A 13,640-nucleotide genomic window follows, 5' to 3' on the forward strand; every position below is an offset into this window, starting at 1 on the left:
TTAGATACGATTGAAGTATTACTTTTGTTAATGTGTTTCTTTTACCCATCATTGGATTAGTAAACTCTGGGAGTTTTTTTTTTTTTCATTTTTACAGTGCATTTACTCCAAACAGACCAAAATGCAAAAAAATGTTAAAAGTCAGACTGTAAAGGCTTACAGTTACAACAGTGCTGACATACAAATATAAACCAAACTGTCTGAAGTTTAACTAGGAAAAATTGTCATTATATTTAAATGGAAGTACATATACATGTAGCAGTAATTGTTTATCAAAACCAAAATATACTAAATAGACAATTCAAGAGACAGATATGTGATATTCTTAAACAGATAGCAATCAAATTTATTGTCCGATGCAAACAAGGTCATTTCGGAACTTGCATGTTGTATTTTTGTCAATAATGCAGAAGTTGGGGGAGAAATTGGATAACCCTTGAGGAAAAGCAAACAACCCTATCTACTCTCTCTCACCTGCAGTTATGCAATCTTGCTTACAACTTTTGATAGATGGTAGACTTTGTGATCTACAATTCATGCATGTGACCTACCAAGCCCACTGTACAGAAAAGCTGTTTTTGCTGGATATATGTCATTTATTTGTTCATTTATTGGTTTGTCAACAGTTCATAAGCAACATTATGATGTTTAAATTTGTTTCTGTTTACAACAGTTTATTTCTTAATACTGTACTCAAAGCTGATTCTACAATTTGTTTATAAAAGCTTGTTCTTATTTTATTAACTGTCATTTGTCATCCTTGTTTGTATTTGCTGCTTGAAACTGATATGTGTATCTTTTAAAGTCATGAATTGGTTTGAAGGTTGACCCATTTCAGCTGACACAAGGAATCAGATCTGCATATTATTTCTTCAGGCCATAGTTGAGTTAAATATTGATGTTGTCAGAAATTATATCATTTTAGTCTCACTCAATGCTCTAACAGCACATTTTGCCCAAATTGAATTCGACTCATGCAATAGCCAATAAAATTAGATATTGTCATTTGCATCCGTAACTGTTTCACTTAAGGTGATTCATTCAAGTTCATTAGTATTGGGTTTCATGTTTGGGTTAATCAAAATTTAAATTTTAGGAGAAGAGATATTTAATGAATAAAAATATGACGCCACATTCAGTCTGCACTAGAAAGATATCTGCTCTTTGCAGTGAGAGACTGCAGTTGTTATTTGGTTAGCTGGACATGCAACTCCATATACAATTATACATGTAGAACCTGGATTCTATCTCATTGAAACAACAAAGCTATGCATGTAAGAACAGCTTTAGGAAAAATGCTAGTCCTTTAGTTTTAGTAAAAGAACTTTCAGAGTGGATTGGTTGCATCTTGTCTGAGCCAAAATTACCACTACTGAAACCCAATTTAAAATATTGGAACTGTTCCTCAAATTTTTGTAAACCGGTTGAACCATACTCATTCCTGACCAGAACTAGCCCTTGGATGTCAGGTGGTCTCAATATAGGATTTAAGTACAGCTTGGTACAGTTCTGGTACTAAAGTGTAAGTGGATCTGGCCCGTTTATTTCAGTCAAATGCATGACCTTGAACTTAGCCAGCTTAAAAAGCACTTTTCTGTGAAGACCTCCACACATAACCATGCCAATAATCCTTTCTGGCACTGATGGTGACGTTTTGGTGTTCCTGGACCTACATGTAGTGTGCTATGTTTAGTGATAAAATATACATTTTGTATAAATCAACTTATGAAGACTGCCATCATATTTTTGTTTGATCTATTATAGCATCTATTTTTATTTGATATCCAGATTTATTCTGGAATCCCATTGCCTGCTACATGCAAATGTACTGAAAGAATATAACCATACCCTACTTTGAGAGTTGACTGGTGTGTGGCAATTATTCCTTTTATAGCATGTAATTCTGTGTAGGTGCTAAAATATAAATTGTTTTGTAAAGGATAGATAACAATTAGGTTTTACACAGAACCATAGAAATGTTGAAAACCAATTTATCTGTCTGAAATTTCTAAGTGTACTCTTTAGATTGTTCTTTCAATTATTAAACAACCCTATTTACACTGGACTTCAATAAAACGAAAGTACATCAAATATTTGTTAGCTATGTGAACTCCTGAAAACCGGTATTGGGTGTTTATGAAAGTAAACATACACTGCCACATGCCATATTCTGTCTGGATTCAGAGGCTGACTGAATAGCTCTTTCCTTTGGATGGAGAGGGCCCATCGGAATTAAGAATATGTGACATGACGAGAAAACAAAACCAGCTCGATTCATTTTTTATGCACTCATAGACCATTTTCATCCTCGGATTTAGGCCATTAGATTTTTCAGTGTATACCAAGATTAATTTTGAAAAGAATCCGGGCCGGTGATCCCCATACCCCTCTGGGCCCTCTGGCCACTCTGACGGTCCAAGGCCCAATCTGCCACCGTCTCAATTTTGTACCCTACGGTTGCTACGGTTAAAGTAAAACAGAGTATTAAGATCACAATGAGAAACATGGACATGTTATGTACTAAAAAACTTGACTGGACTCAATTTGCACAACTAAAATTTCCACTCAATTTTGACCCAGGCTGTTCACAGTTTGACTAATTTGAAATAATATACAAATATTGTTGTACTAACCAATAGTATAAATGAGGTTTTTAGTGCCTAGACTTCTTGTTGAGAAATCTGTATACTTTTGTGAAAAAATCATAATATGTCTCTTTTGGCTATTATTCTAGATATATTCAATAGATGCTTATACTAAATTCCTAATTATGTCTACAACACCTTTTACCACTGTTCATCATGTGCATTATGGAATGGACAGTCCATTTGCTGATTACACTATTTTACCAAGATTTTGTCAAATTGTTTGGATGCAGTGGGTGTGGCACCAGGCAGGGTAATCTTACTCTTCCAGACTGTTGTTCTTGCTGAACAGTTCATCTGCTTATTACACTAGTTTACCGATACTGTTTTTTTAGGATTTCAAATTTTGTCTTAATGGTTTGAATTGTTCGTACTTGGTTTTATTTTATTGTCTTAATACAAACACAAAGAAAGTTGTAATGAAATTATAATTGATTTTTTTTTCAAGTTTGAACAACTATGTCATGTTTTGTCTAATATCAAGATTGGTTTCCACAAATTTAAATTTGTATTAATCATTTATTCCATGAAATAATTACCAATAAAAAAAAAAAAATATTTGAATTTATTATGATTAATATCTTCATGCCATGGGTTAATTTATTTAAATTTTTATTCAGACATTAAATTAAAAAGTAAAAGTGCCAATACTTGTATTCACATGCAAAAATCAAATATGTTTTAACCACAGAATGTTTTTGTGGTATTTAAGAATGGATAAAATAAAGATGTCTTCTAGCTATGACAGATGGCAAAGTTAGTTTTGTCTTCAGCAAGACAGATATTTTATCTCTAATTTTATTTGGTTTCTGACTTTCTTGGAAACTTTCTAAATCATCATAATATTTGATTGCATTCACATTTACACTCAATTAAACAGATTACATTATTCATCTGATACATCATGACTCCTAGAACCAACATAAACATATTGGGATGGCTGAACCTTGTCATGCTTGTCGACTCTTTTATAATTTGTAATGTGACTTTAAACCTTGAAACTTTGTAGTTTTACACAAATTTTATTCAAATTGAATAGCTATTCAAGGCTATTCAAAATTATCTTTTTGTTGTTGTTGTGGGGTGGATGTGTGTTTGTGTGTGTGTGTGGGGGGGGGAGGAGAATGCATTCTGTTCCCATTAGGAAATATTGAATAATATTAACACAGTAAAATATTTTGATTAAAAAGATTTACAATTTCTAGAAATCTGAAAATCAGTAAAACCAACCAGGAATTTATCTTTAAATAGCATTCGAATAAAGACTGCTTGAGTATTAGAATCGGCATTCAGTGTGACCACTGCTTTTCAATAGATTTACTAACAGGGAAGTATTGCACAAACTCTAATGTATGCTTTGTACCATGGAGCCCAAGTCAACCTATATGAAGTGCTTGCAGGAAAAGTTCTCTATCTATTTGATTCCTATAACAAATGAGACCATATATTAGCCATTGGTATAATAACGATACTTGGAATATGATAAAAGATCACATATAATAAAAGATGTATTATAATAAAAGATGTATTATAATAGTCAGATCTTAACTTCTTCCACTGATGCAATATTCAGTTGCTCTCTGTTTACAAACTTTAGATTCGTTATGGATTGTGACTTATTCCATGTCGATAGAATTTAAGATCTGAAAAAATATTTTCAAATTATTGCCAGGAGCAGCTAGGCTGAATCAGTCATATTATTAATTATATTTGATTCATGTAATTTGTGATTGTGTATTCTTGTCATCTAACAAGTTTCTATAGAGATTAGCTCTACAACTAGTTGAAGAATTTCTCATTAAACACCAATTATCTTGGTTTTAACTTTGAGGTATGAGCTGGCACTGACAGCTGTCACCATTGATGAATTTTTTCTTAATCAGAGACAAAAAATACCCCTAATAGGGAGTATCTTTAAAATGAAAATCGGAGTCCGATAGCCGAATATCCCTTTTCCTCACGCAAACACTCCACTTCTCACAACTCAATTATTGCAGTAATTTTGACAATTGAATTATGCATAGCAACCACCAGAAATTTGGTCATTCCAACTGGAAAACAATTCATGAGTTTTATTCTCTCTATTTTAGCCAGAGGTCTATCTCCTATGGGGCATTATCAGCATGGGGATCTATATTAAACACCCTATGAGATTGTCTCCAATGAAATTCTACCTCACAATTCTGTTACAGATTTCATTGATTTTTTTAGTGCTGCCTTTGTTTTTTCAGACAAAAAGCAACATCTAAACACGATGCGCTTCATTAACTCTGTGAATAATCAGAATTAGTTTGTGTTTCATCCATTGTGTTGTCACTAATATCTTGAGGATGACATAAGGATGCTAAAAACTCATGTTGTATTTTCTTGTTTACTGATGAAGAAGATAAGATGGCTTTTCACAACATGCCTTTTTATTCTCCTCAAATCTGCTGTTTATATAGTTTTACAATCCGCCGAAGTAACTAATCAAATTACAGCATTATGATGATTATCGACAAAAAAGCGACTTATTATTAAAATGGAAGCTTAACCAATAAATGTGTGTAACGGTTTATGTGTAATAATTTGTTATTTAAGGGACAATACTGGTTGGTGATCACAGATTTTACATATTTTATAGGTTAAATACATTTCAAATACAGAGATCTTTACTATAGTTGATCTGTTATTTAAACTAATTGATGTACTGACAGTTTTCTATTTTTCTTGCTTTATCAGGTTTCACAACATTTTGGAAATATGTAAAAACTCTTTGTCTTTACAGGAATTATTAGTGAGTTGTTAAGGATCAATTATAATTGGAATCATCAATCGCATATGTAAAATCTGTATACACTGCCATAATGGGTTTAATTAATGGATTATTTAATGGCTGAGTTATGATGCAAAATTATAGCATAAAATTCATTACCATCTAATGGTGAATGCAAAAAATCTGAAAAGCAGCAGCCAGGCACATGCAACATGGAGACAGTAGCACCCATAGCAATGTCGTGGAAGGATGCACATCTTTGAGACATTTTTCTGCCTGTAATATAGCTAATAGACAATTTCAGAGTAAAATGGGGATGGGGGGCAAGGCCAGGGGACAAAAAATGTAAATAGTGATAACACAGGTAGGGATTTATTCACGACATTGTGCTGAAATTTATGATTTGATAACTACTACTTAGAAAAACCAGGAGAAAAACAACTTCCTGATCAATTGGGCCATGGGAGACTTGTATTTTACTGCCTGCTCAGCCAAACCTACATGGGTGTCGGCAGTTTTTGAGAGATGAGGTCTATTTTGGTTTCTCAGGTTGCAGTTTGATATATCAATATGAAACTGTGAAGTGTGAAAATTACAGTAACATTGATGTAAGTGACACAGCTCGGTGTATTTCAAACCACACACAATTTTCACGGTCTGTCCCCTTTTTCTGGGTGCACACTAGGTTGGTTAAGGGCCCTTTATTCACACCTGCTCATGCATAAACATGTTACATTAGATATTAAAATAATATTTAGGAAACTACTAGGATTGTTCAGGCTAATAATGATCGTGAATGAAAAATAATGAAGAGCTTCAAAGTTCATATCTTTTCCCTGTCTTGAATAACAGATCGTCATTATTGCATGAATTTGCAAACGAACGAGTGCCACTGGCACAATAAAACATCTTAAGACAGACTTGTAAGGCCATACCCAAAAATATTCTGGTTCTTAGACAGTTGTGCCAAAAAATCTTATGAGAGGAAAGTTTTAAATAATGTCTTACAGTTTCAAATATGAGCTAGTCAAGATTTACCAAGATCTAAAAGGTTAAGCCAATGAATACAAGTCACTACATTCCGATAACAACAAGTCTATTTATGATTGTCCAGTTGTATTTGTATTTATGATTATCAGCAACATTTATGAAAGTTGCATACTTGATAATTGAGTCCAATTTCAATCGGAAACATTTAATAGAGCTACTTTCCTTTACTGGGGGAAATATGAAGTGCAGCAATCAGTGAGGATGTTTTTTATATTTTTTTCAAGTGATGTGACAGAATATTTTTTATATATGGCCTGATGCTCAAGTAACAGTGTAATAAATAGAAAGCTTGTTATTGTTATACAAGATAGTGCATAAAAATCAATGACATGTATTTGAACTGTGTAAAAAGCCTTAATGGAGTGAAGAGCCTGCAGGACACAGTAAACAAGCAGTAAATCAGTTATAGTTATAGGAAATTAACTAAAGTCTTAATCCCCCTTTGACATGTATATTGATCAACGGTCCTTAATGCTGCTCTGTTGGTCATTGTTTGGTCATTGTGATGCTCAATACAATCTAATTACTCCTAGATAAACAGGTGACATACTTGTCTTTTGTCTTTACGACAGATTTACGACACAACAAGTTAGTTAGTGTTAAAACACTGCATTCAGAAAACACTTTGATTTGGATACTGAGCTAGTTTTAGTGACATTGGACAAGGAGTATTCACCTGTAGTTGCTGTTATATAAGCATAGGAAAAATTTCAGTATGTTTGTGTGGAGCATTTTTGCCAAGGCAGTGGATATTTTTATCTTCAGTGAAGTCTTCTAATTGATATATGGTAGGATACTGATAAAAAAGCTTTACCAGCAAGATATAGTTTTTGATTTTTAAGCTATATGTTGCACTGAAAATCATGTACATTTGATAGTTTCATTTACATAATGTTGTTTGGTGGTTATAAAATGTCCACTTAATTTATGTTTGAATATACACGGACATAAAATTGATTCTGTACATAGTTTGTTGTGTACAATGTTTCATGTCTCACACATGCTGCAAGTTGTTTGTGGCCGTCAGTTGTCGCAAAAGGCTGTGTCACATCTCACAACATTGCGTTACTCATAGGAATAATATAAATATTTATATACATGTATTTCTTTGGCATTACTATTGTCACCTTGACCGAGACGCAGATTTTGTCAAAATTTTGAACATTTTCAAAAAACGACACAGCTTTTGTGACACTTGCAGTACCTTTACATCAGCCAACTACCGACACACGCCTTGGCCTACCCTGTTCTCACACAGCACACACTAACCCCATCAAATATCTACGCTAGGTGTTGCGCAGAATAATGACACACTCACTGATTTGGGTAAAAATTATATCTATTGCCCACTTCCACCCATGACTCCCATGTTATTTGGTATGATTTGTATTATGACTAATAGGTAAAAGTAAATAATACTGATATAATAAATGAAGATGTGACATTAATCAATGAAAGTTGAAGGTTATTATTATGGATGATGTGTGATTTGTCAACACTTGAATTAGTAAATGTACCTATGATTCACTCAAGATTGGCACTTCAATTATCAATGCCAACATGTCAATTTGAAAGTAGGGATCCATATGCAGGGGTCTTTTTTTAGTCTGAAGGAGATGGTCCACCTATTTCTTCATGTTTAAAATACCTAAATAAATAACGGTAACAGTTACTATAATCAACTTTCAAAACCTCTGTAGACACCTCTGCCCAAATGTTGCACTAAATAAAAGCAGTCTTGCTAATCACTGAAGAGCAGTTTTTTGTCAATAGTGTCCAAAGTATTGCAATAAGTGACCAACAAGGAAAGATATATTATAGATATATATATTTTATATATCCAAAATTTAATTGATTTCATTAAAAAGTGACAAAATTATGGAAAAGTGAAACATTGGAAAAGCAGAGTAATATCAATTGATTCAGCATACATTTCTTAGTGCAATAAAGATGATTTGAAGAAATTGCTGTGGGAACCAGGACTAGTAAGTTTCTGATTTTAAATGGTAGAAAGAAAGACAAGTAACAATTAATTAGGACACAAATAAACAAATTTAAATGATTTACTCTTCTAATATTGGATGACATCACTTACATGAGGAACTTGTTGAAACATAGTGTGAAATAAACCCAGTGATTGTTTTCCATATAAATTTGTGTTTTATATCATGTTCAATTACTAAATACTGTATTAGGAGTTCTTTAACTAAGGGTAACACCTGAAATACTTGCAGTGTAATCATGAGGCTATTTTTAATGTCAACACAAGTAATTATAGCTAACAGTGCTAGCACAATTTAAATTAAATTAAAAGTCTATGGAAGATCAAATGAAACAATATTAATGATTTTTGTTTCTACATTGCAGTTTGTAAATGAAATATAAAGCCAATTGATAGTTTAAAATGTTGATTTTGTGCATGGAATGTAGAAAATGTTTAAACCGAAATGTAGAAACAAAAATCATTAATATTGTCACATTTGGTCTTCCATAAAAGTCTGGTGCAATTAGTTGGTTTAAACATATTTTATTACTATAGTATAATGTAAAAGGATAGGATAAAAATACAACAACATCCTTTATATCAGTTAAATTGATTACCTTTTCCAAAACAACTTGTGAAAATCTAAAAAAAAATCTCTTCCGGGCAGAAAGTGGATGTAATCGTTCAGAATATTATATTGACATTATTAGTGGAATAATTCCATGTCTTTGCAGGAGATACATTCATCATTCTAAACATTTGTTTTTTCTTGATATAACAGATGTGCTCTGTACTTTAAAAACTATAAAGTTCATGATAAGATCATTTTAATGACTTTTCCAGTGGATATAAAACATAAAGTCAGTGGAAATATCTTGAAATGAGAAATTGAGTGATGATAAAAAATGGCACATTTCGCATTGTCGGATAAAAACCTGGCACCATTCTTACTTTAGATTTCTCCAAATTCCTTTTTACTGTAATTGAATAGACTGATAAAGAGGGCAACACACCTTAAGATATTCACAACATTTTTGTTTTTCTGTGGAATAGTTCAATAGTGTCTAAGATATGTCAAAAATGCTCCTTGTGAGAAATAAAATGGCACCATAGTCTATATTATTACCTAACCATGCTAAAGATTCCATGCAGAGTTCTTGCATTAGCTTAAGTACTAATTATAGTGTTTTGTGATTGTTTGTTATTAATATTGAAATTTTTGTAAAGATCCATTTTCAGTCTTCCCCTAAACCGTATACTTAGAATTGACTTTTTATCTTTTCATAAAGGACAATACTCTTGATTTCTGACAAAACTAAATCCAAGAGAATCATTGTTTAGATTTAGAGCCTTGAAGGTTTCAAGAGGTTCATACTTTCAACCCAAGGATATACATTAAAGATGCATTAGTCTAATCAATTCAATATCTAACCCATCTGATGGTCTAAAAAGTTGCTTATGTGAATAAATGTGTAAATAATAATTTATATAACATTTTTATCTTTCCATAAATGACCATACTCTTGATTTCTGACAAAACTAAATCCAAGAGAATCATTGTTTGGATTTAGAGCATTGAATGTTTCAACCCTAGTATATTATATAGATGTATTAGTCTAATCAATTTCATATCTGAGCCATCTGATGGCCTAAAGAGTTGATTATGTGTGTGTCATGTGAATAAAGGTCTAAATGATAATGTATATAACATTTTAAGCTAGAAAAAAGACCTGCAATAGCGAGATATAGCTATTACATAATACATCTTTAAGGTTGTTCTAATATGATTAGCTGCTGCTAGAATGTCTCTTTAACTTTAATATATCACCTGTTTTCATTTTGAAATAAAATTAATCCTCTAATGTATTAAAGAAACCATTTTGATATGATATGGCAATAAAATTTCTGTTAACACTTTTGTTATCTATATCGTGTCAGACAGACAGGTAGTTGCGTTTTTAGTTGTATCTTTATATCATAAATCAAAATGGTTCACTCTCATATAATTAAAATTAAAAACTACTGGGTTACACCATTAAATTAAAAAGGATCAAACTTTATGGCAAGATAGATTTTATGAGATATTTTTTCTCATAAACCATTGGGTGTTGAAAGATCCTGAGGCAGTAGAAAAAGTATTAATATTATGAAAATTATGTAATTTCATTTTTTATTATGTTTTTCAGCCTATGAACTATGTTAAAGTTGAAGAAAAGTTACAAGTGCCTGATAATTTTCGTCGGTATGTGAAGCGAGAACGCTGTGATGTTTGTGAAACTCCCATAAGACAGTTAAAACAAGAAGCTGTTGCTATGATACAGTCCATCCAACAAGCCCAAAGTGCCTCATCTGTTCCTGCAAATATACCTGCTTTAGTTGGATCATATAATATAGGTGCACATCAACGTAATCATCAGCCCAACAGGTATTATTGAATTAATGGACTTGGTATGGTATGATTTTTGTGGAGACTAAAGGGAGATAACTCCAGCTATCTTATAAATAGAAATGTCTATGAACACTTTGATGGCCTATTGATTGTCATGTATTATTAATTTACATTAATTGATTAGATGATTATGTGTAATTAAATAAACTGATTTGTTTCATAAATATTTCACAGTTCTATCATGGATTCACATATTATGTTTTGTACAAATTTAATTAAAAGGGTGTTTCTGGGCTTACTGGATCATCAGTATTAAATTTCTATTCAATCATTTTTGATTACCAACTTGTTCTCAAACTTTAATGTTAAAACACTTTGTTTTGCTTTTGTACTACCGATATGCAAATTTTGTTATGCAATTATGCCCCCAATATGCAAATATATGCATGGTTAGCATAGCTTGATATAGGTAGTTCTGTTTAATGATCATATAAGAAAATAAACTGTTGTTCATAAAAAATCATGATCAAACAATAAATTATTTACATTTTTAAAAAAATAAATATCCAGGCTGCCTTGACAATTATCACCTCCATATTCATAAGAGGGAGATAACTGGTTGTTTACTCTGCTCTTTTCTTCATTATACAATTGTCAGTCGACAGTGAAGAAATATTAATATGGATCAATAACCCCAACAGCTACGGTTTTATTTCTTCTCTTAATTTGGACATTTTTTTCTCAGCTGTCTTCTCTGATGGAATGTGGTGACTGTCCACTTGATGACAGTGGAAATTTAATTTGGAAAAAATTTAAGGAATTATTTATTAATTGATGATGGTATTGTAATTGTTGGACAATTGTAATTACTTGATATTTTGTTATGATTTTGAATTTTAACGAATTTTATTATTTTCAGATATTTGTCACGGACATCAAAAAGTAGTCAGTTCAGTTCATGTCTGTCGTCTGGTATACCATTAGCAGCTCAAGCACAGGCTTATCTTGAACAAAATGCACAATCCTGGTTAAATCCTGTTAATCGACACAATCAGGTAGGATATTTATATATTTATTATAAAAAAATATATCTTGTTATAATAGGTAATTATTAGAGATCACTAAATGGATAAAAAGCGTAGATTTCAGGAACATGAAGTACATTACTGAACGGCACCTTTTGTGTATTGTTAGATTTGAAAGATTTGAAAATATACAATTAGTTATAAGTACTACAAATTTTTTTTAAACAAGGAATTTAAGATTGTTTGTATTTAGAAAGTTTTCTATTAGCTGAAGATATATTAACAGATTGACTTAATTGATTTAAACAATATTTATTCAAATAAGATAGATATTGTATACACATACATTGTCAAAAAGTAAGGATTCAAAAAATATTTTTTAATAAATATACTACAAATACAATTATAATATGTAAACTTCATATACAAGATACATTTTGCAGTACACTATTTTTTATTTACTCTCAATCGTGCATGTAAGTAATTTAAAAGTTTGTGTCACTTTCAGTACATTACTATTGACTTAATTGGTTTGGATTATTATGTTACTGAACTTTGATTTTTACAACTGTTGAAATATATGAAATCTCATGTATATATATACACACACACATACACATGTATGCAAAAGAAATTGATATGTTTACTTAAGTACGTAGTATGCATATAAATAGAAGATAAGTAAACACATTTACTTACATATAAATACATTGTATTTGATCAGTATCAAAATCCAAATATGTCACAATAAAGTCCCATGTAAACAGATAGCATGATAAACTTTAATATGAACTTCTTTATTATAACCACATACAAGGGCGTGGATTTGCGATAACTTGGGGGGGGGGGGGGGGCGGACGAACCATGGAACCTGGAAGATTTCATTACCAAACCCAAATAATAATTACCAACAGTTAACTGTACCAGTGCTATTCGATGAAAGTAGTAACTAGGGATAATATGATGACTATATGGAAAAATTCACTACCTACATCAAAGCTTGATATGGGTGGTGATTGGCTGATGAATTCTACATTCGGCAAAGTGGACACACTAGGCGAATTCGGGCGAATCATTCGGATATCCGAATGACAGTGGACACACTAGGCGAATTTCAACGCCGATTGATTCAAACGATTCGGCCGAATCATTCGGCTTATGTGTCCACCGCTTTAAGTGGATCGTCCAAAGACGTTTATTCTACGATTAGGACTGTTCTCAATGAATATCTTGGCGACATGCTTTGGGTCCAGATCATGAAGGAGGTCATTATGCACCCACCCCACACACCATCAAAGGTGACACTGCCGTTTTTGCATCAAGGAGTTGTGCAGCCAAGTTTTGATACAGCGCAGAGTGCTGAAGGATCGCTCATCTGAGTAGGAAATAGCAGGGTTTAGCAGTGTGAGACGGAGAAGAGCTTTGACAGAAGGGAACATCTGCCTCACTTCAGGTGACATACTGAGGAACGCTTTGTGCACAAGTGAAATAGACTTAGTCGAAAACTGGCGCTTGAAGAATGGAATCTTGTTCCAAGTCCTGATTCAATTCCGGATACGTAGAAACAAGCTCAACATCGTATTGTCCAGATACCAGCATTTCGTTAATTTACCGTAGCGGGACAAGTCAGTCGAGGTGAAATTAACGTCAAAATTATTCATGGTTGCATCTAGCTTTTTGAAATATTGACAAGGCAGTGGTTAGATAGCTTTCCGAATGGACATTCATGTGGATATAAACCTGAAAATCTGTCCTGCCAATAAAAATCATGGGGGGTGGGGGAGGGACAGAG

The 13,640-nt window shown here is 32.4% G+C and overlaps 1 protein-coding gene across 1 annotated transcript in view; it reads left to right on the forward strand.

Moving 5' to 3' along the window:
- The window catches only part of LOC126822271 (kinesin-like protein KIF26B), a 127,448-nt gene that overhangs the window by 31,833 nt on the left and 81,975 nt on the right, over nt 1-13,640 (forward strand). Inside the window, exons 4-5 of the mRNA XM_050551049.2 lie at nt 10,621-10,859; nt 11,743-11,878. Coding sequence (XP_050407006.2) covers nt 10,621-10,859; nt 11,743-11,878 — 375 coding nt within the window. The remainder of the gene's footprint in view (nt 1-10,620; nt 10,860-11,742; nt 11,879-13,640) is intronic.

Source organism: Patella vulgata, chromosome 5 (genome assembly GCF_932274485.2).
Source record: "Patella vulgata chromosome 5, xgPatVulg1.2, whole genome shotgun sequence".
In the NCBI taxonomy this organism is placed as follows: Eukaryota; Metazoa; Mollusca; class Gastropoda; family Patellidae; genus Patella; species Patella vulgata.